A 24,537-nucleotide genomic window follows, 5' to 3' on the forward strand; every position below is an offset into this window, starting at 1 on the left:
TCTTTGTGTAACTGGATATCACCATATGTTTATTCTCTGCCATTAATATGATAATTATTCAAGGATACTGATCTCAAGTTATCCTTGAATAAGCAACATTTTTGTAATTTTCTGTTTAAGCCAACCAGCCTTAAATGTAGTCCTAAGGAAACAATAAAAACAGCTTAATAAAGCAAATAATGTACAATACAGGATTACAATATGTATAGTGACAGAAATATTTGTGTTGTGATGCAGGCAGATCAATTCTTGTGAAACTGCAGATGACTTCTATGGCACAATGGGAAAATTAACGCAGGAGATGCTTGAAGATAAACTCATTGATAGCAATGAACTCATGCAGGTTAGTAAGAAAATATGAAATTAGATTGGGCTTAAACCAATTTAATACATCCTGTTAAAAATATTAAAAGTTAAGTAAGTCACAGAGTCAAAGACTCAATCCTTGACTTTTCTAAGTAAAGCTGAGAAAGATTGCTTCAATCCCAGTGGAACTACTGTCATATCAGTCAGTGAGAAAATTGGGCTAACGATAGACATGAAATCCAGCTTGCTATATACAGTATGTTCAGTAACTGTTAAAAGCTCTAGTAAAATTCTTAATAGCTCTCTCTTATTGTTCTATTATAATAACAGAATTCATTAGGGTAATGTTTGCTTTCTATCAAACTTTGGCAAGTATATTAAAGCAAAAAAGAATCTTATTAATAATACAGTATTATTATGTTTTTAAAAAATATACAATGGTTGTCCATGTAGCTCTATCTATTCTTGATGATGTTTTAGATGTTAGACTGTATAGCAATTTTTTGGGGCTAAGGAATCCTGGGAATAAATCGTAACAATAACAACAACAACAACAGAGTTGGGAGGGACCTTGGAGGTGTTCTAGTCCAATCCCTTGCTTAGGCAGGAAACCCTACACTTCTTCAGACAAATGGTTGTCCAACATCTTCTTAAAAACTTCCGGTGTTGGAGCATTCACAACTTCTGAGGCAAGCTGTTCCACTGGTTAATTGTTCTAACTGTCAGGAAATGTTTCCTTAGTTTTAAGTTACTTCTCTCCTTATTTAGTTTCCACCCATTGCTTCTTGTTCTACCGTCAGGTGCTTTGTATAATAGGTTGACTCCCTCTTCTTTGTGGCAACCCCTGAGATATTGGCAACTCCTGAGATATTGGAACACTGCTACCGTGTTTGCCCTACTCCTTATTTTCTTTAAACTGGACACACTAGGCAACCGTTCTTCATATGTTTTAGCCTCCAGTCCCTTAATTATCGTTGTTGTTCTTCTCTGTACTCTTTCTAGAGTCTCAACATCCTTTTTGCATCGTGGCGACTAAAACTGAATGCAGTATTTCAAGTATGGCCTTACCAAGGCATTATAAAGTGGTATTAACACTTCATATGATCTTGATTCTATCCCTCTGTTAATTTTTTTTTTACTCTATTAATGCAGCTTAGAATTGTGTTGGCTTTTTGGCAGCTGCTGCATACTGCTGACTCTCATTTAAATGGTTGTCCACAAGGACTCCAAAATCCCTCTCACAGTTACTACTAGTGTTGGGCGAACCGAACTTGCATAGTTCGGGTTCGTGCCGAACTTTGCGATGTTCGGCATGCCGAACCCAAACCCAAACTTTTAAAAAAGTCTGTGTTCAAGTTCAGTGTTTGAACAAACTCCGCGATGCACCAATCAACAGCCGTGTTGTAAGCTGAAGCCATGCTGTCTCTGGACATGAAATGCAAGGACTGGCTGTGATTGGCCACGTGCCTGCTGACCAGTGATTGGCCAGCCAGATGCATGGCTGAGATTGGTCCGGAGGGATATCTGACATGCCTGTATAAAAGGCAGGACCATGCGGTTCATCACCATTAAAAGAGCTATTAGTTAGTTAGGAACAGTGCTGTTGCTGCTGCTGACAGGGAGAGATAGGTTGGGGAGATTTCTAACATCAACTAGGCTGCATCTGGTGGCTGCTGCCACTAAAAGGGAGATTTCTCAACTGTGCCATTGTTTTCAAAAGGCATCCAAGGTAAAGAAAGAATAAAACTTGTGTGGGCAGGGGGCATACGCCCTAGCCCTCCAGCCAGGGCACAAGAAGAAACAGACTTTTGTGGGCAGGGGGGCAGTTCCTCTCTCCCCCAGTTGCAGTTTTACAGTGTGCCAATCTGATCCTGTGGGCAAAGCCACCAAGCCATCTAGCCAGGGCACAAGAAGAAACAGACTTCTGTATGCAGTTTCCCTGAATCTTGGGGTTTCTGCAGTTCTCAAGTGTGCCAATTTGATCCTGTGGGCAAAGCCACCAAGCCACTAAGCCAGGGCAAAAGAAGAAACAGACTTCTGTGTGCAGGGGGGTAATTCCTCTCTCCCCAAGTTGTAGTTCTAAAGTGTGCCAATTTGATCCTGTGGGCATAGCCGCCTAGCCATCCATCCAAGGCAAACAAAGAAACAAACTTTTTGAGGGCCTGTCTTGCTGCATCTGCTGGCTGCCACTGTAAGGGGAACCACACTTGCATAGTTCTGGTACGTATGGAATTTTGTTTGAAAAAAAAATTGGGGGGGGGGGGAAGTTCACATAGCAGTGATAGATCTAGGCAGTCTAGAGTTTAAAAGGGTCAGTCGGTCTTGCATTGCTGCTACTGACCTCTGTCAATTTAATTTTGGGTCAACCACAGGGCCACTTCCTTTCTCTGCATCTCATTTTTCTATCTAATGAAAAGCGCCTAGTGCTCTCTGTCAGTTTAATTTTGGGTCAAACACGGGGCCACTTCCTTTCTCTGCATTTCCTTTTTCTATCTAATACAAGGTGTCTACTGCTGTCTGGGTATTTAATTTTTACAGGGCATTTCATTTTTCAATTGTAGGTCCACTTGAACGCCACACCTTCTTCTGTTCCCAATTTTCTTGGGCCAGTGTCACTGCAAGGCTTCAACCATGAAGAAAGCCACGAAAAATGTCTGTGGCTGCTGGTGATGGTGGTGATGCAGGAGCAGGGAGAGGGCATGTAACATTTGCACCTCAAACCCCTGTCTGTGGTGCAAGCAGGCACCTGGGTTTGGGGCCTATATTGGCAGGCCCCAAAACTGCTTCCAGAGTGGTGAGGCAAGCAGAATTTGGAAATAATATGGCACACAGCACTACCAGTTCCGTGGTATTGCCTTCTACACACTCCACCTCAGCTGTGAGTTCAGTGCCCTCGTCATCACCCCCCCTCAAAGTAGCAAGGCCGTCTCAGCCAGAAGCAGTGGAGTCTTTATTTTTCTTTTCTTTTTTTCTTTTTTTAAATTAAATAAGTTTTTATTCACAAATAGAAAAACAATACAATTCAAAAAGAATAGTAAACAACTATTACAAACATGTAATTAAGAGAAAGAAAAATAAGGGTAGGGAGAAGGAAAAAAAGGAAAAACCTAGCAAAAGAGAAGAAAGAGAAACAAGGAAGATGAACAGAGAGAGAAAAAGAAAAGAAACTAGAAGAAAAAGAAAATAGAAAAAGGAAGGAAAATGTTTACATAGTACATCATCTCCATTTTGTTTGCATTCCTGGTGAATCAAAAAGCAAACTATATATCTCCTTATTGCTTTATCTAATCCATATATCAATTGTTTGCAGTGGAGTTGTTAATGCTCTTCGATGACACTTGTAACTGGGATGTCATGGGCCGTCCACCTGCCCCACCCCCAGTTGCAGACCTTGGGCTTCTGGATAGCCAAGAGCTTCTGCTGGAGAACAAGGAGGTGTCCAGGGCATCACCAGGGAAGACCACAATGGAAGATGATGAGACCCAAATCCCCGCTCTTGCCACTTACCGCAATGTTGAGGCTGAGAGGGAGGCTAGCGGGGAGGAGTGGGTGGAAGAAGATGCCAGGGGTGATGACAAGGTGCTAGATCCCACGTGGACCGAAGGCCGGCAGAGTTCAGAGGAGGAAGAGGCTGTGGTAGTCCCACAGTCCCAGGCAGCCAACAGAAGAGGGAGAAGAGTGCAAACCCTCAGTGCTCAATTTGCTGGTACTACTGCCACCGTGGCCAGGGACCGAGCGCGCCACATGTGCCACAAAGAATCTCACCAGTGTGGCATTTTTTCAAGCAGTTTACAGATGACAAGACAAAGGTCATTTGTACGCTCTGCCACCAGTCCCTGAAACGAGGGAGAGGTGTTAATAATCTCAGCACCACCTGCATGACCAGGCACCTGAATACAAAACATGAGCTTCTTTAGCAGCAATACCTTCAAAGTATTCAAACGCCTGGGTCTTCCTCTTCTGCCCAGGTTGCCTCGGCCCCTGCCACCGCCTTCCCAACAAGGCCACCTGTCTCTCCCCAAAGGGACAATGTAGGATCACCACCAACACCACCTCCACCAATAACAGCAGCAGCAGCACCAGTACCACCACCATCGCCAAGCCTGTCTATACCGTCCCAGAGAAGCTTTCAGCTGTCCATCCCTCAAACTTTGGAGAGAAAGCGGATGTTCAGCCCATCTCACCCACGAGCCCAGGCCCTTAATGCCAGCATTTCAAAGTTGCTTGCATTTGAAATGCTTCCCTACCGCCTTGTGGAGACAGAAATTTTATGGAAGTGGCTGTCCCACAATACGTTGTTCCCAGCCGCTACTATTTTTCACGCCTGGCCATCCCTGCCCTGTAGCAACATGTAGTGCTGTCAGTTCCCACGCCCACATCACCACCGACACGTGGACCAGTAAATATGGCCAGGGCCAGGGCCGGTACATCTTTCTCACTACCCAATGGGTGAATGTAGTGGCGGCTGGGAATGAGGCAGGAAGCAATTTAGCGCATATCCTTCCACCACCCAGGATTGCTGGGCATCAGTCAGTGCCTCCTGTTGCCTCCTACTACTACTCTGCTTCCTCCTTTTCACCCTCCACATCCAGTAAGCGCAGCGGAGCAACCTCCGACTTGAGCACGGCCATGGAGAAACGGCAGCAGGCGGTGCTAAAACTCATCTGCTTGGGTGAGAGACCACACACCGCCCAGGAGCTGTGGACTGGCATCCAGGGGCAGACAGACGAGTGTGTGTGTGTCCCGAGTTCAAATCCTATCAATGGCAGAACTGTGCAGCCGGCCAGGAAAACAATTATTTTTGGCATAGAAGGTTCCTGGGAGCCTAAATGCATGTTCCTTGCAAGGGGTGTCACCTTGTGAAAATTTGAGATATCCAGGTTTATTTTTATAGAAATATTTGTGTGTGTCCCAAGTTCGAATCCTGTCAATTGCAGAACTGTGCAGCTGACCACGAATTTTTTTAAAAAAAAAATATCATTATTTTTACAGAAAAGGCGCGGCTGTGGCATCCGAGCCTTTTCCGTAAAAATAAAAGGAGACAGGCGGCCACGGGCTGCCCTGGGCAATGGGCGAAACGGGGGGGGGGAGAGCCGCGCCACTTCCGAGCCCAAAATTACCCCGCTGCAGGAGTGGCGCTGCAAGCAAAAGGAGGTGGGGAATCCCAGGATGGGATTCCGGGGGCGGGGCTTTGACGTCACGGAGAAGTGTTCGGGTTCGGCGAACTTACCCAAACTCCGCCGCCAAGTTCATGTAAGTTCACCAAACCCGAACTTCGTTGGGTTCGCCCAACACTAGTTACTACTGTTGAGCAATCTATCACATAAACTACTTGTGCATTTTGTGTTTCTTGCTTAAATGTAGAACCTTACATTTCTCACCATAGAATTTACTTTTGTTAGATAGTGCCCAAAGCTCAAGTTTGTCAAGATCCTTCTGTAATTTGCGCCTATCTTCTAGAGTGTTTGCTATTCCTGCCAGTTTGGTGTCATCTGCAAATTTGATGAGTTCCCCATCTATCCCCTTGTCCAAGTCATTGATGAAGATGTTGAAGAGTACTGGACTTAAAACAGAGCCTTGGGTTACTCTACTGCATGCATCCTTCCATGTAAATGAAGTTAAGAGGTGTGCATAAGTGCACTAGAGTGCCTTCCGTCCTCTGTCCTAATGTTTCTCTTTTACTAGTATCATGTATATAACTATTATTATATTTTTGTATACAGTGATACCTTGTCTTACGAACTTAATTCCATGATGAGGTTTGTAAGAAGAAAAGTTCGTAAGATGAAACAATGTTTCCCATAGAAATCAATGTAAAAGTGAATAATGCGTGCAAATTGATCCCCAAAATCACCCCTCTTGCCTTATTACTGCCGGCATTCTGATCCTTGTTCGGGGCAGGTGGAGGAGGTGGGGGTGGGGTGACAGCACAGGCCGGAGGCAGAGAATCCCAGCGGTGGCAAGGACTGGTGCTTTGGCTTCAAACAAGGCTATCTGGCTCTCACTAGGTGCCTGGCACCTGCTTCCTCTGGGAGAGTCCCTTCAAGGCACCCAAAGCTTTTAACTTTAACTTCCCACCCCACCTCAGGCTCGAGATTGGAAGGAGCGGTGGAAGGAGAAGCAGAAGTGAGGAGGAGAGACATGTGCCCTCCTCTTCCTCCTCCTATTGATCCCATGCCAGACGGAACAGACAAGAGGCAAAAAAAAGTGAAAAGGCTTCTTGATCGGCAGGAGGGAGCGCACCTGCGGGGGATGAAGGCGCACGCGAGCGGGCGGGGAGAAGAAGGAGGAAGAGGCGGCAGAATGAACAACGGCAGCCAGGACCATAGCGCTGTTCCCCAGGCCCAATTCTGCAGCTTGACTTCCCCATCATACCTGCCTGGCCGAAAGTGGAAAAGAGAGCTCAGTTCCGCGATCTTCCCCTCCTAACTGCATCTCTTTCTCCCCCTCTTCCATCAGCTTCAGAGGCACCCTCCTCCTCTTCTGCCCGGTTCTCCCCACCTTGCCTCAAGGGGCGTCCTTCTAGTGCCTCACGTGGGCCAGGAACACTCCGAGCTCTGATCCCGCACCGAGTGCAGCTGCCGGTGGGGTTTTCCCGAAGCCTGGCTTCCTCACAGACTGGGTGGGAGGGACTGCACAGCCGTTTGGGGAAGAAGCCATTAAAGTGGCTCTGAAGCCAAGGGGGGTGGGGAAGAGATCTACCCAGGCAGTAAAGAAAGGGAGGTCCTGGTGCAGAATTGGATCTGAGGGAGAGCGTTGTGATCCCAGCTGCCGGCTTTCATCTCACCCCCTTTTTCTTCTCCCTTCCTAAAAGTCTTTAAAGTGCCTCTGGAGCCAAGGGAGGGGGAAGAGATCCACCCAGGCAGTTAGGAAGGGGAGGTCCTGTTGCAGAATTGGATCTGATTGAATTCCCCCTCCCTTGGCTTCAGAGACACTTTAAAGACTTTTAGAAAGGGAGAAGAAAAAGTGGGTGGGATGAAAGCTGCCAGCCAGGATCAAAACGCTCTCCCCCAGATCCAATTCTGCAGCAGGACCTCCCTTTCTTTACTGACTGGGTGGATCTCTTCCCCCTCCCTTGGCTTCGGAGGCATTTGTGATGCTGCGATTTCGCTGAGGCTTCCCTTGCTGGGAAACCCCACCTCCGGATTTCCATTGCAGCATCGCATAAACATGGAAGTCCGGAGGTTGGGTTTCCCATGGAGGGGAGCCTCAGGGGAATCCCACCAGTGTGAAAACGGGCCCTTCTCTGTCAACTGAAGGTCCGGAGGTGGGGTTTCCCAACAAGGGGATCCTTCACCTGGCAACGGAAGTCCGGAGGCAGGGCATCCCAGTGGCGGTGGTGGGCTCGTAAGGTGAAAATAGTTTGTAAGAAGAGACAAAAAAAATCTTAAACCCAGGGTTTGTATCTCAAAGGTTTGTATGACAAGGGGTTCGTAAGAGGAGGTGTCACTGTACCACCAATACATACTTGACAAACAAAATAAATAAATAAAAATAAATACAATTCCATTGAGCACTACATGTTGAGTGTGGTTGGTTAGCCAGTTTTTAATCCATCTGGTGGTCTTGCTGCCCATCCCACATTTTTGTACTTTATCTAGGAGTAGGTGATGGTCTACTTTGTTACTGAAGTCTAAGTAAACTACATCGACAGCAGTTCATTAATTTTAATTTTAATCGTAAAATAACTTGGCCTGAGAATCACTACTATAATGAGAAATATGCTACAGATTTCACCTTAAACAACTGTCCAGTCAGTTATGGTCTGCATCTTAATGGTTTTGACTGATGTGCAAAATCGCAATATACAGTCTTTTATAGCTACCAATCTAGACTTCAAAAAAATGCACTGAAAAATGCACTGAATAGACAAATCTGGATTGTTTGCAGTCCAGATTTCTTAGCCTCCCTGTAGTGGTGGGTTGCTACCAGTTCGCCCTGGTTTGCCCAACCCAGTCGCGGCAGGTGGCTCCGCCCACCCACCCGGATGTCATCACAGACTATCTGTGCATGCCCAGAAACGTGTGCACATATATCTCCAAATCAGTAGCAAAGATAGGTGAAACTCATTACTGGCTCCCTGGCATTTGTCAAAACAAAATTAATATGAAAGGGAAATTATGTATTTTATTTCAGAAGAATAATGTGCTATGGCTAAAAATGAAAAGGTGTGTGTGTGTGTGTGAGAGAGAGAGAGACACAGATATATATATATATATATAAACCCACTCATTGTCTGGAGATTAACAACACTAATGAAATGATATCGTGACTGTTTCATTTATGGAACAGACTGTAAGAAAAAGGTTGCTATTGTAATAATTTCTAGATTATCTCAGACTCCTGCTGCTCAGGAAAGAAAGTGGTTCAATAAATGAAGAGATGATAAAACTAAAGTTGGACAGAATCTAGACTTGCAGTGCATGGGGAAGAAGTTGTTTACACATTTGTTGATTTTGTGCTGCTGAATTGCTTGCCCTCCACTATCAGTACAGTGTGGGATTTTTTCTCATCTTTTATGCAAGATATACTGTTTGGGATCAAGCAGATTTGCATATTAAGCCACAGGTTTCTAATCAGTCTTATTTATTTAAAAATCTAGAATTCTCCCCCCCCCCCCCCAAAAAAAAAGTTTTCTTTCATAATTTCACCTGGCATTATTTACTGTATGTCTTTTGTTCATTTCTTAAAATTGCAACATTTTTTAGTCCATAGTTTCAGTTTGGAGAAGCTTATATTTAAAACAATATTTGAGAATAAGGAATTAGTACATTCTAATAAAAATATCTAAAATCAAGCAGTATACAGGTGAAACTTGAAAAATTAGAATATCGTGGAAATGTTCATTTATTTCTGTAATGTAATTTTAAAAGGTGAAACTTAATATATGAGAGATATTCATAACATGCAAGGCAAAATAGTTCAAGCCGTGATTTGTCATAATTGTGATGATTATGGTGTACAGCTCATGAAAACCCCAAATCCCCCATCTCAGAAAATTAGAATATTATATACGATCAATAAAAAAAGGATTGTACATAGAACAATATCAGACTTCTGAAAAGTATAAGCATGCATATGTACTCAGTACTTTGTTTGGGCCCCTTTTGCAGCAATTACTGCCTCAATGCAGTGTGGCATGGATGTTATTAGCCTGTGGCACTGCTGACGTGTTATGGAAGACCAGGATGTTTCAGTAGTGGTCTTCAGCTCTTCTGCATTGTTCCGTGTCATGTCTCTCATCTTTCTCTTGGCAATGCCCCATAGATTCTCTATGGGGTTCAGGTCAGGTGAGTTTGCTGGCCAATCAAGGACAGTAATCCCACGGTCATTGAAGCAGGAAACTTTTGCATCTCATTTGTAAACCAAGGACCCAGAGTATGGAGGAAGAATGGAGTGGCACACACTACAAGATGCTTGAGGTCCAGTGTAACATTTCCACAGTCTGTGTTGATTTAGGGAGCCATGTCATCTGCTGGTATTCGTCCACTGTGCTTCATTAAGTCCAGGGTCAACATAGCTGTCTACCGGGAGTTTTTGGAGCACTCCATGCTTCCATCCATGTACGAGCTTTATGGGGATGGTGACTTAAATTTTCCATCAGAACTTGTCACCTGCCCAAAGCACCAAAACCTGCTTCAATGATTGTGGTATTATTGTTCTTGATTGGCCTTGATTGGCCAGCAAACTTGCCTGACCTGAACCCCATGGAGAATCTATTAAAATGTATTTAAAATAAAATTATATTTAAAATAAAAAAATATTTTATAAAGACAATTCAATTTCCATATTTTTCACATGAATGTGAAAGATTGTGCATGAAAAATTACCTGGCAAAAATAAAAAACAAAAATTAGTTTTTGAAAATAATACTGTAAATTTAGAGGATAGTGTGCCCCTTCTACGTATGGAGACTTTATTAACTAGACTCATAATATCCAAAACTGCCCTATCAATATGTTTCAGTTCTAAGCATTTTCAAGTTTTCAAGTTTTCTTACTATTAATGTCATATATCAGCCTTAATAAAATCTTGATAGTTTTGATTATTTATTGCATGACCAACTGTAAAAGTACTGAAAAAATGAGAAATCGACATGATACAACAGTGTTAGCATTCTTGTTATACAGTGATCCCCCGATCATTGCGAGGGTTCCGTTCCAGGACCCCTAGCAATGATCGGGTTTTAGCGAAGTAGCGCTGCGGAAGTAAAAACACCATCTGCGCATGCGCAGATGGTGTTTTTACTTCCGCAGCGCTAGCGAGGAGCCGAAGATTGGGGGCCACGCGGCTGTTTTAAAACGTCGCCGCCGGCATGGGGGGCTTGCCAGCACCCCCCGGACCCCCAACCTGGGTTTGGGGAGCTGCTAGGAAGCCCCCCATGCCGGCGGCGACGTTTTAAAACAGCCGGGCGGCTTCCCAATGAGTCCCGAAGACAAACGCGGAAGTTCGCCTTTGACGTTTGTCTTCGGGACTCATTGGGAAGCCGCGCGGCTGTTTTAAAACGTCGTCGCTGGCATGGGGGGCTTGCCAGCACCCCCCGGACCCCCAACCCGGGTTTGGGGGGCTGCTAGGAAGCCCCCCATGCCAGCGGCGATGTTTTAAAACAGCCGCGCAGCTTCCCAACTGAGTCCCGAAGACAAACGTCAAAGGCGAACTTCCGCGTTTGTCTTCGGGACTCATTGGGAAGCCGCGCAGCTGTTTTAAAACATCGCCGCCGGCATGGGGGGCTTGCCAGCACCCCCCCGAACCCGGGTGGCCGGGCGAGCAGCGAGCAAACGGCGGGTGGCCGGGCGAAGGGTGGGCGAGCGGCGAAGGGCGGGCGAGCGGGTGCTGGGGGGGGCTTCTCGCCCTCCCGCCAGCAAGAGGGGGAGCGAACGGCGTGGGCGGGCGAAGGGCGGGCGAGCGGCGGGCGCGCGGGCAGGCAGGCGGCGGACAAGCCGTTCGCTCGCGCCGCTCGCTCGCGCCGCTTCCCAGCTGAGTCCTGAAGCCAATTCGCTTCAGGACTCAGCTAGGAAGCGGCGCGAGCGAACGGCGTGGGCGGGCGAAGGGCGGGCGAGCGGCAGCGAGGAGTTTGCGTGGGCGGTGGGGAAACTCCTCGCTGATGCCCGCCGCTCGCCCTCCCGCCAGCAAGAGGGGGAAGACCCAGGGAAGCCGCCCAGCAGCTGATCTGCCCGGCGCCATCTACGCATGCGTGGCCATAAAAAAAGGGCGCGCATGCGCAGATGGTGTTTTGACTTCCGGGTTGAAAAATCGCGATTTAGCCCGTTCGCAATGATCGGGATCGCGATACCCGGGGGATCACTGTAATATAACGCAATAGAGTAATTTCACTGAACAAACCTAAGCCATTAGCACAAATATTAATCCAAAGTCACTTAATGAGTTTTGTGATGTAACAGGAATTTAAATGTGGATTTCCATCACAGTCCAATATTTCCTGTTTCCTGTTCATAGGAGGCATATCATATTTGTTAGTGTTCAGATATTGAGAAATCCACAAAAGAGAGAATTTCTTTATATAAGTAACAGACATATTTCTATGAATATACCTGTTGCTGTAGATACAAACTGTTTCTTTAAAATTGATATCATAGTTCAAACTCCAAGGCATTGAGGACAAATACATTTAGGTATAAAATAAGTAGCTGTATATACAGTACATATGCATGGTTTGCTCTGCAAAAAAAATTCCTTTGAATAGAAGAAATACATTCACAGTTTTTCACTATTTTCACCCTAACACTCCTGTTATCTCCAGTGGTTATTTCAGGAATTGCCTGGTTATATTTCATATGGATTATTCTTTGTAGTTCCTACAGACAATGTTGGTTGCATTAGTAAAAATCAAGCTTTTCATATTTGCTTTTGTAAATATGGAAAAGGCATTGCCTAATCTTGCAAATATATGGATTATGTTTCTTTCTACTCTTTTCTTATAGATGGTTTATTCTATGGCCCAGTTCCCCTTCCCTCAGCTATCTGAATTAAGGGAAAAATATACATACAACATTACACCATTTCCTGCTACAGTAAAATCAACTGCAAGGTAAGACATTTTCTGACTTTTTGTGATGTAAGTAAAGAAAGCTAGAGCTCGAGGAACCACTCAAATTATTATTCCGTGTGCCTCTGTTTTTAGCCGGCTTGGAAAAATAAAAGACAGTGATGAAGAAAATGAAATAGACGATGAAGACTCCACAGCAAATGTTATTGGATGTCTTGGACCATTTAGTGGATTTTTGGCTCCAGAACTACAGAAGTATCAAAAGCATTTCAAAGGTAAATATTAAGTTCTGAAATTTCAATAATTTTATGGGAGGTTCAACTGGTATATGAGGCTTTGTTGCTGAGGCTAATTTCATTTCCTCAAACATGATATTCCAATTCTTTCTCCCAGGCGGATCTAAGTTGATAGTCAATTATTTAAATAAAAAGTCACTGCAATTATGTGGCCTTTAAGACAGTGATGATGTGATATGTCTAGTATGTGACCCAGAACCCTGCTTTTTGAATCTCCTAGATCCTCTGCCATTGGTCTATTGGAACTTATCAGGAAAGCATTGAAAAACTGAAGCAAAGTCTCATTTTTATTGATATTGCATAAATAGCATATTGCTTTTGGCTATAATAAAGTTTTTGTTTACAAATTCACTGAAAGGTATTGCAAGAGGTGCCTCTCTCCAAAGATTACAAATTACAAACCAAAGCCCTGCAGGTGACATTATGATGCCAGCCTGATCATCACAGTTTACAGGCACTGAAAATAATATTTTAAATAGAGAAATGGATCTTTGGTTGAGAAATCCCCACCTACAGTCATGTGATATGATGCTTGGATCTTATGAGTTCATTAAGGAATTGCATTTTTTAATCAGTATCTTTCCATGGTTGACTGTACACTACATTCTAAAATAATCTGTAACCCTCATCCAAGTATTTATCACTAATAAAGCAAGTATTATTATCACTAATAATAAACCTTTTTCAAAGTATTTTTAAAAAAATTCTGGAGAGCTTCTGTATGTAGGACCTTTAAGTTTTCTAATTCAGTTAAGCGCATATATCAGAAATAGCTCCAACTCTATCATTGTGAGCTGACTGATACATTTCTGGTTTTTCCCAGACCATAATCAAGAGCACAGTTTAGGCTCGAGTAACATTGCAGAACTAAGTCCTGGTGCAATAAATGCTTGCCGAAGTGAATATCACGCAGCTTTTAATAGTATGATGATGGAACGTATGACCACTGACATCAATGCATTGAAAAGACAATATTCTCGGATAAAAAAGAAACAGCAACAGCAGGTTCATCATGTGTACATCGCAGCAGGTAATTAATAACTGGAATGAATTATTAGGTCAAGTTGTATTTGTATTAAGGAGAAAATCACAGTTGTATTCAGTTTAGTTTACAGTGAATACGAAGAAGGAGGAAAAAAACATGAAATCTGTCAGTGTGGTTGAAATAATCTCATCTGATGGTGAAAAACTACTTATAAAAAAGTTTATAATCTTTGTTTTTCTTTTGTTAGGGTATGAAGATGATGACCTTGGGATAGTTTTAGATCCCAGGGACCAGCTGAATAATGGTATTTAAAGATATCTGTGCTTTTGGGCTCCAGGGGTCTTTAGTATTGATTTTACTAACACTTCTGGCATCCTTGGATTTGGAATACCAATTTCTAAACACCTAACTAAGTATTAAGCAGCAGCCTGAACTAACTGGAGTATTACAAGAATAAGGTGATTTAGTGTATAAAGACTTTTGATCCAAATCCTGTAAGTTTATATATACGGTAGGTAAACATGTTTTTCTCACAGGCTTATATGCTGCTTCAGTTAGAATAAATCAATATAGTTAATGGTCATACTGTCTGTGGGATTAACAATGGAGGTCTTGCATTTTCATTTATTCTCCTGTGATAACCTCCTGCACTGGTGCAATAATGAAAGTGTTTGCATGCTGTATCTTGCACGGTGGCTTTTTCTCTGTCCCCAAGGATGGATGTTCAGGACAGTTAGTCTGATTGTAACAGGGCAGTTTCTTTTCAAAAATTTGAAAAATACAATACAATTACCATGTAAAATCAAAACATCTTCATTTTCCAAGATTGCCAAATCTTCCTTTTACTAATCTTTTCCAATTATATAGTTTAGCTATGTTGATTATTTTCAACATTTTGATGTGCTTTGAGAATACCATATTTAATTAATCAACATTCATTGCATAAGATGAGGTATGACGTGACTTTTTTACTCTGTGCTTTATTAAAAATATCTAGCATCCTAGTGGCATGGTTTAGTTAAACTAAGTGGGAATGGAAACATAAATTAGTTAAATTATTATTGTGGTGTTTATTAATGAGGGAGAGGGAGAGGGAAAGGGAGAGAGAAATTATTCCAAGGCTGCTTCCTATATACAACACACTTCCTTTCATTTTTAGAAATGTCAATTAAAATTACTTTCAGTATTTTCTACTCTGAAAATAGTATTTTCTATTTTTGCAGCCATTTTATTTTCCAATGATTAAAATTGTAACCTTTCATAATGCAGTGTTTACTTGTTGGGCAAGATAGAGGTTTGGTTTTTAAAATAATGCTGCAGAATATAAGTGAAATGAAGATTTCTCTTCTTCAAATCCTACAAGTCTTTACTTTTGTGTCTACAACACAATCAGAAAATGGTCTTTCAATTTGCCATGTCTCTCTCAACAGTATACTTTGAAATACATTTATTTTTTTATTTCAGATAAAGGTCCAGTTACCAGTCTTATGCCTTCTCAGGTGAATCATTCCCCAGTAATCAATCATCTTCTGCTAGGAAAGAAGATCAAACAAACCAGCAAGTCTGCCAAAAACAATGTTCCAAGCCATGCTGGGGGAAAGATACTACCAGGTCCACATGAAGATATGAAAGCAAAGCTAAACTCTCCATGGCGCACTCACATGAGGGTACACCGAAAGAACATAGCGCGAGCCAAAGGCCATCTGGGCTATGGAGATACAATAGGACTAATAGAGGAGCAAAGCGAATGTGGGAAAACTAGCAATATTAATACAAAAGAAGAAACTGCAAATATATCTAAAACTATGGAAGGTGATGGGAACATTTCAACAGATGGACAATTTCCTGAATCATCTTACAAAGATAACAATTCCGGTGTCTATTTATCAGAGGTCCAGCAGAAGTTGGAAACCTTGGAACTTACACAGAATAGTAAAGATGGTACTGAAGACGAAACACACAGTTCTGAGTTGCCAGGGTTAGCCAATAACAGTGGAATAGTGGCAAATTCCTGCACTCCTAAGCCACAAGTCTTTTGTCCTTTCCCTAGTGTCAAGCCCCTCAGAAAATCAGCTGCAGCCAGAAATCTAGGACTGTATGGCCCAAATGAAAGAACCCCAACTGTACACTTTCCACAAATGAGTAGGAGTTTTAATAAGCCTACAAGTGGTAACAGTGGGTCTAAAAAACGATGATATGTAAAGCAACTGGCACTTCATTAGTATAATTGTCATATAATATTATTGTAAGTTTTATTATGCTTTATGCTTCCAAAGGGATTTCTAATTAATTTAACTCATTGCAGATAAATTACTTATGTATATATTATACAAAAATATTTTTTTTTGAAAATGTAGAGCTACATAGTGGCTTTTTTTTCACATTAAAAATGTCTTGCAGCATGAGAAATGTTTGCCACTTTATACATAATAGCCATAGGAAAGAACTTTAGAAAGTTTAATTCTAAACTGTTCGGTCAAGAATTCCCAAATACTTGAAGGACAATTTTTAACTTTATTCACATCCAAAAATGTTATTAAGACTTCCAAAGGCTTACTAACAGACATCCTTAGCAACTTAGAAAAAAAGTGTTTGTCATCCATATTCTAAAACCTAAGATATTTAAGCATATTTCTACACCTGCTTTTTTTTTTTTTTACATAATTTTATCAGACTAAGAGAAATGTTAACACATTGCATTTTTTACTTATCCTGGGTGATTTTTAGTAAGTCACCATGAGTGTAGGGAGACACTGTTACATCTGGTTCTTTTTATCATTACAGTTTTCAACAGCATTTGCTGTTACAACAAATGTTCTTCACCTAATCCTAGATTACTCAAATTTAAACTAAGGGAGCTTATTCCCAGATAAGTGAATAAAAGATACCTGACAACCAACTAACCTTCCTTAAATCAGGTTCAGTGTAATGCTTTCCCTAATGAATCAGCTTGCCAATTAAGCAAAGTCTTGTTTGTGTCTGTGTACTTTTTAAAGCACCTTTGATGCAAAGACTGTTAAAACTTTTAAATCTGGCAAATATTATAAAATGTGGGAATTTTTTTTTCCTTTTTGACATTTTTTAAACAAAACTTTTTTACTTTTAGTACTAATTGATCGGGAGTGTTTAGATGGACAATCACAAAAACGTTTTCTGTGCTGGTCTAAATATAGGTAGTCTTCAACTTATAATAGCTTGTTTAGTGACCATTCAAAATTATAATGGCCCTGAACAATGTGACTTATGACCATTTTTCATAGTTATGACCTTTGCAGCATCCCCATGGTCACGTGATCAAAATTCAGACTGATTGGCAACTGATTCATATTTATGAGCATTGTGTTTCCCAAAGTTATGAGATCACTTTTTACAAATCTTCTGATAAGCAAAGTCAATCGGGAAGCCAGATTCACTTAATTTATTGTTGCTAACTTATCAACTACGTTGATTCACTTGACAACTGTGGCAAGAAAGGTTGTAAAATGGAGAAAAAACTCACTCAACAAATGTCTCACTTAACAGAAATTTTGGCTCAATTGTCATAAGTCAAGGACCACCTGTACTCAATTTTAGGTCTGATGAAAAGTGAGACATGAGACTATTTTATAAAAAGAGTACATAGAAAATAGCCTTCTTTTGAATACACTATGCAAAGCATTTGCATTTCTAACTACTTAAAGTTTGCAGTACCTGTCGTTAACTAATAGCAAATAAATTAATTGCAACATGCTGAAAAAGTTATCCTTCTGTAACACTTTTCATGAACATTAGAAACTTCCCTCATAAGATAATTCTTGGGAAAGAATATTTGTGGACTGTTAATGCAGTCAAAATAATAAGTGTTGCAATTGCATTGGACGCGGAAAGAACCACACAGACAACAGAGCTGGGAGTTAAGGGGCACTTTATTATTACACAATAGAAATAGACCTGCAGAGGTAAAAACCTAAATGGGGTGGAAATGCCTCAACACATAACATTTCTAAGCAACTATGGGCGAAAACTCCTTGCTAAGCAAGGGGAGGTATCCTGGCCCTTCCCTTGCTCTCCACCACACCACATGGTATGTGGGAAGGCTCACCCCCCAGATCCCCTTCCAAAGTCCTGAGTAGATGAGCCCCAAGGGCGCCCCCTCTCCATCACTCAGGCCCTACATGCCAGGAGCTTCTGGGGAGGGGCAGCCCATCACCTTCCAAAAGGTGCCCTAAAGGAGAATATGCTGCTGCTGCTAACACCCCTTTCTGCCCCAACCTGCCACAACAGGGGGTCAAATTTCTATTTAGGCCCCCTGACTCCCCGCAGCCTGCACCAGCTCCTGCAGTCACCTCTGAAGGAAATATATCATTGCCTGCATCGGACAAGTGAGCACCATCGTCTTTGTACAGACCATGAACCGATATGCAGATATGTATAACTCAACCCCTCATTATGGACCACTCTTCCAACCTCTGTATTCACCCCTTTCCTAGCTTTATTCATGCCTCTGGGGTCCCCAGTGCAGCACCACCACTGACGTAGGGTCATATCTGACCACACCAGTTGTGTGGCTGGCCAACCCTCCTTGGTCATTCTGAGATCATTCACTGCTTGGCCTTCATTCACATGATGGCCAAGCCCTTCATTGCCCAAAGATCATTGCCACCATCACGAGCCATTTCAACTCCCCCAACACACACTTGCTGTACAAACAGCCATGGGATGGGCCAATCCCCAGACCTACCTCCACGGCCCAGCCACAGCACTATGGCCCAATGGCTCAGCTTCAACTGTGTTCCACAATTTGACTTTGCTGCTCCTCTGCCAGCCCAAAATGGCATGCTGAGCATTGTTCGTCCAGGCCACTCTACTGTAACCCCACGTCTCAGCTTCAGCTGTGTTCCGATTTCAGCTTTCTCCTTTCTCCTTATGGCCCAGAATCCCGTGCTGTGGCCGCCAGTCAGGACAAGGGCTTCTTCCTCATATGGCATTCTAGGGAGAGGTAAAAACAAAGTAGTGTTATCTCTGATATCCGCATAGTCCCAATTCTGGTGTGTGGACCTAGGCTTGAAAGCTTTGACTTCTCCTGCCCAATTTTAATCTGGCCCACACTGAAATCCCAAGCCGCTGCCCTTGTGGCAGCCCCAATCCTGCATTAGTGCATGTTGAAGCTGCCAGGGTCTAGACCCTGCCTGCGCAGTGCCTCACAAATCAATGCCCAAATTGATATTTGGCTAACAGGGTGCTGTCCTGATGGACGTATCTGAAAACCTGTGCCTTGACCCCTCTTAGTCGCATATTTCTCCAGGGCTGCCACTGGGCATACCCTTACCTCAGATGCACAGGCCAGTCCGATAACCATCCCCTTGCCCAACTGGTCAGTCTTAGGTCTTCTAAGCTCAAGGAAGGCACCTTTAGTGATCAATGATAGACCCCACACCCTGAAAGCATGCTGGTGACCACTCTCCCCGAGACCCATCTGAACTTTTTTAAAATTTGTGGCAGCTGTGTGATATAGCGCTGCCTTGAATGCCAAATTGCAAGCCATTTCCATTAATCACCCATCAATGAACTGCTGAATAGACAGTAGTGTACTATTATTGCCTGCTACCTAACTCTTCTCTTCAGTCTGAGGAACAATGCAAATTCCAGCAATGTAACTAAGTCCTCTCTAGCCCCCAGCCCTCAAATGCATTATGTAGTGAAGCCTCTCTAAAAAACCTCTTGTAACTGAATATAATTGCCTTGAGAAGGTGCCACCAGGGCCACCATCCTGCAATCAGAGTTTAACAGTCCTGTAAACTCCTGTACCTGATTGCGGGTCACCCTCCTTGTAGACAGAACCCCCCTGACTTTTAGATTGTATCCACTCCTCTCTTCCTGTTGTCAGCCTGCATGTTTTTTTCCCTTGAGTCAAGCCCACTTACCCAGATATGTGATAATTATGAAGGGGCCCTCAGTCCCCTAAACCTGAAAATAACGTTTAGAAAAAACTTAATTCCTTCTTTCCACAAATCCCCATGTGCTGGTCCGGCCAACAGAAGATTATCCCAGTAATGTACCAATGCTTCTGATCTGCTTCCTTGTCTATTAGCCCACAACAGAAATGAACTGAAGCATTCAACTAAGGAGCAAGATATATCTATTTCCTTTCCTATCACCCTTTCCCTGTCGGGTCTATCAAAGAAAAGGCAGAAATGGCCACTTCATTCCCAGAAATATTTGAACCAATTCGCTGAGTATTGAGTATTTTGTTTACAAGTTGGGACACCCTGGTTGACCCAGGTGGGTTAAATTTTTAACAGATTTAACAGATTCCCAAAGTTGGAAGGGACCTTGCAGATCATCAAACAGAAGACCCTATTTCTGCCTCTAACTACGATTGAACTCCCAATCTCCTGATTGCCATGCAAGAACTGCACCTACAGGCCACTTAACATTTGAAAAACTCTGTTCCTTCTTAACCCAGGTCCCCATGAGCTGGCCTGGCCAACCGAGGATCACCCCAGTAATGTACTAATGCTTCTAACCTGTTCCACTGTCTATGAGCTCATAATGGACTGAAGCATTCAAATAGGGAGCAAGATATATCTATTCACTTTCTTAACACCCCTTCCTAGTTATGTCTATCAAAGAATTGCAAGAAGTGGTAGCTCCCTTCCTAGAAATATTTGTACCACTTCGCTGATTATTGTGTATTTTGCTCACTAATTGGGCAACCCTGGATGGACCGTACGGGTTATTTCTAAACAGATTTCATAGATTCACGGAGTTGGAAGACATCCTACAAGAGAGCCTATATCTGCCTCTACCTAGGATTGACCTCCCCAATCATGTCTGCAAGAGCTAGCCACAACAGTTTGAATTATAGTACTCCTATGTACTCCTGTTAGCCAATAGTGAAGAAAATATCTACCTTGTTATGGGTTGAACAATAGGTGCCCCAAAAATTGAATACTTATTTTGATTATGGTATTGGTACCCACAGACTTACCATTCTTTGGATACCTGTTTCTAAAGGAATACCCACCAACGCATGCACCCAAAGCCATCCCCCAACCTTTCCCCTAGTCGATGAGCATCCAAGGACAGTGAAAATATCCAAGAGCGTCCTTTACTGCGTAATCCATGTTCCAATAGTCTTTGCTTTTCCATAACCTCCAGAACTTTGGCTTCTACTTGAGACATCTCCTAGGATGTCTCCAAATTAGGATGGTGAGCTACTAGCTACCTAATCGAGAGAGAAATCGATGTATTAAGTTTTGTTAGTCATATAGACCTCTGTGGAAGGCTGGGGAGCCATGGAGTGAAAGGTTAGAATGATAATTGTGAATGTATTAAATCCCACTTCTTTTAATGTGTATCCAATATGGACAAAAAGGTGGCAGGATTTGAATTGATAGTCAACTCCATGCTTGGGTGTTGCTACTATCCCCTCCTCGTTATTCTTGATGACACTCCACTGTAATGAAATAAGCTTTATTAAAATGGATTGTTTCTCAATTTACTTGTTAAAATAGTAGCTATGAAAGAAAAACAATCCGCATCCTCGGGAAAATGATACTTAATGATCATGCCCTATTATGACCATATACATGACATAAAATTAATTAATTGGTTAACTTATTCATAATAAGGCCTAGACTAAGACTAAGTTGTGCTTAGTCTTGATCCATTCCTTGAAATTAGGCAATTGCCTGTTTGCCACTTATTTATGCAAAACATTTATGGCAGAAAGCGCTTCAAAACAACATAACCATCATATAAATTGGCAATCCCTTTGTAAGTGGTAACATGAAATACCCGTCATATTTATGTAGTATAATAAGATCCAAAGGATATCATAGCATATCATGTAGAATAATTGATATATTATGTATAGTGTAATGTGACGGATATAATACAGTATAATATCATAGATATATTAAATATATCCGTTATATCAACTGATATATTTAATCAATGGTGGTTTAATCAATGAACCACTATGCTCCAAGGGAAAAATTGCAAGGCCATGAATCCTAGAAAACCTGGATTCCATTTCGGCCTGATGTTCTAGGAAGTGAAAATTCTGAGTTTCATAAAAGCATATTTTTTCTGTTCCTGCTGTTAGCAGAAAAGAGCTGATTTCCTATCTAAAATTGTACTGTACATTCTGATTAGCTGTATTAAAACAGTAAAAGATTACATTGAGGTACAGCATATTTCCTAAAAAACTAATTTGGTGTGATACTCAACAACTCCAAACTTGACTGTAAAAAATATGACTTCAGTAACCGAGTTGTCGAAGCGTGGAACTCATTACCGGACTCCATAGTGTCATCCCCAAACCCCCAACACTTTCCCCTTAGATTATCTATGGTTGACCTATCCAGATTCCTAAGAGGTCAGTAAGGGGTGAATACAAGTGCACTAGAGTGCCTTCCGTCCCCTGTCCTATTGCTCTCCTATATCTCCTATACCTTTCTTCTATTCCTATATCTCTTCTTCTATTATTTTATTGATATGTTCTATTACTATATCTTCTTTTCTATTATTTCTTAGATATATTTTACTATGAGTATCTCCTCTATAACCGTCATCATGTATTTTACTATGTGTATATAGATATATACCCACTAAAATCCTCATTGTGTATTGGACAAAATAAATAAATAAAATAAAAATAAATAAATAAATAAATAAATAAATAAACTCAGTCACTGGGAGACTGTACCTTCCAGTCCTATCTCAGGCACAAAGTCCTGTGAATGATTTTGATCCAATAATTTTTGCCTCAGCTTTAGCCAAGAGGCAGTGACAAACTTTTTCTAAAAAACTTTGCTAAGGAAACTAAAAGCATGTTTCCATGCAATCTCAGAGAATCAAGGACAATCATTGCACTAAAACATATTTATCTATCAATTGAAGGAGGATTATAGTGTAACTATTTATTTATTTATTTATATTTATTTATTCATTTGTCCAATACACAAATACATAGGAAGAAAAATAGACATGTAGTAATATATATAAAGGTAAAAGTGAACTTAGAGGAGAGGATATATGAAAGAAAGAGAATATATATGATAAGTGAGAGAAAGGAAAGACAATTGGACAGGGGACGAAAGGCACACCAGTGCACTTATGTAAGCCACTTACTGGCCTCTTAGGAACCTGGAGAGGTCAATCGTGGAGAGTCTAAGGGAGAAATATTGGGGGTTAGGGGTTGACACAATTGAGTCCGGTAATTAGTTCCATGCTTCAATAACTCGATTGTTGAAATCATATTTTTTACAGTCAAGTTTGGAGCGGTTCGTATTAAGTTTAAATCTGTTGCGTGCTCTTGTGTTGTTGCGGTTGAAGCTGAAGTAGTCATTGACCGGTAGGACGTTGCAGCATATGATCTTGTGGGCAATACTCAAATCGTGTTTTAGGCGCCGTAGTTCTAGGCTTTCTAGGCCCAGGATTGTTAGTCTATTTTCGTAGGATATTCTGTTTCGAGTGGAGGAGTGAAGGGCTCTTCTGGTGAAATATCTTTGGACATTTTCAAGGGTGTTGATGTCTGAGATGTGGTATGGGTTCCAGACAGATGAGCAGTAGTCTAGGATGGGTCTGGCAAAAGTTTTGTAGGCTCTTGTGAGTAGTGTGAGATTGCCTGAGCAGAAGCTGTGTAGGATCAGGTTAACAACTCTTGAAGCTTTTTTGGCGATATTGTTGCAGTGGGCTTTAGCACTTAGGTCATTCGATATTAGTATTCCAAGGTCTTTTACTGAGTGTGGGTTGGCAGTGAGAGATTGTTTATTCAGTTCGTATGTGCGGTTTGGATTCTTTTTGCTGATGTGGAGGGTAGAGCATTTGTTGGTTGATATTTGAAGTTGGCAGGTGTTAGACCAGTCTGAGACAAAGTCCAGGTCTTTTTGGAGAGTGAGTGTGTTGTCAGTGGTGTTGAAAAGTTTAACATCGTCGGCAAAAAAAACACAGTTGCTTTCGATATGGTCACAGAGGTCATTGATGCAGAGAATGAAGAGAGTAGGACCTAGTACGCTTCCCTGGGGAACGCCACTTTTGACAGGGACGGGGGTGGAGATGGCGCTACCAATTTTGACAATTTGTTGCCTGTTTGACAGGAATGCAGTAATCCAGTTGTGGAGGGATCCCACGAGTGGTGGAATAGGTCTGGAGTCATTGAGTTTGTTGTTGACGAAGTTATAGAAAGCTCGGTTAGACTTGGTGCGAAGGAGGCTTTCCTCTTGTTTGCTGTGATAGTTGAGGCATTCTGCTTTTATTCGTTGGCATATGCTTTTGTAGCGGACTTTAAAGTTGGTTACTGGGATTTTTTTGTTTCTACACCAGAGGGATCTTTTTTTGGTTTGTAGTTTCTTTATCGAGACAGGTATGTTATTTGTTCGTTTACCTCTGGAAGAAGTGAGTGGCACATGTAGTTCTATAAGCCTTTTGATTTGGAGTAAGAACATATTGGAGAGATCATCAGTGGTGATGTAGTTAGAGAACAAGGATTTCCAGTTAAGGATTGAGAGATTGACATCTATGAGATCATAGTTGGCTTTCCTAAAATTGTACTTAGGAGCCACGTTATTCTGGTGAGTGTTTAGATGATGTAGGTTGAGGTTGAAGTTGATCGTACTGTGGTCGCTGTTGGAGAAGGGTTCTTTTGTGTACAGTCCATAGATAGCACTTTTGCTGTTGCAGAATATGAGGTCGAGACAGTTGTTGAGTCTGGTATTGTTTGATACTAATTGTTCCAATCCTAGGCTGCTGACGGCATTATAGATAGCGGTATGTATAGGTTCAGTGGAGCATTTGTTTAGTGACCAGTTGATGTGTGGTAGGTTGAGGTCACCAAGGAAGATAATGGGATGGGGGCAGGAGGTTGCCCAAGTTAGGAGGGAGGTTAGTTTAGTTGCATGGGTAATGTCGTAGTTTGGAGCTCTCTAGCACAGTAGGAAACGGAGTGTAGTGTTGAG

General features: G+C 42.1%; 1 protein-coding gene across 5 annotated transcripts in view; it reads left to right on the plus strand.

Annotated features, from left to right (window-relative positions):
- Positions 1-16,003, plus strand: part of TBC1D30 (TBC1 domain family member 30) — a 156,020-nt gene extending 140,017 nt beyond the window's left edge. For 3 of the 5 annotated variants that reach the window (XM_070755627.1, XM_070755630.1, XM_070755631.1), the window contains 6 exons: positions 238-343; positions 12,249-12,355; positions 12,449-12,588; positions 13,433-13,639; positions 13,842-13,898; positions 15,059-16,003. In XM_070755627.1, coding sequence (XP_070611728.1) covers positions 238-343; positions 12,249-12,355; positions 12,449-12,588; positions 13,433-13,639; positions 13,842-13,898; positions 15,059-15,789 — 1,348 coding nt within the window. In that variant the 3' untranslated portion in view covers positions 15,790-16,003. The remainder of the gene's footprint in view (positions 1-237; positions 344-12,248; positions 12,356-12,448; positions 12,589-13,432; positions 13,640-13,841; positions 13,899-15,058) is intronic. The other 2 variants (XM_070755629.1, XM_070755632.1) reach the window with 1 other exon arrangement.
- Positions 16,004-24,537: the final 8,534 nt, after the last annotated feature.

Source organism: Erythrolamprus reginae, chromosome 6, assembly GCF_031021105.1.
Source record: "Erythrolamprus reginae isolate rEryReg1 chromosome 6, rEryReg1.hap1, whole genome shotgun sequence".
In the NCBI taxonomy this organism is placed as follows: domain Eukaryota; kingdom Metazoa; phylum Chordata; class Lepidosauria; order Squamata; family Dipsadidae; genus Erythrolamprus; species Erythrolamprus reginae.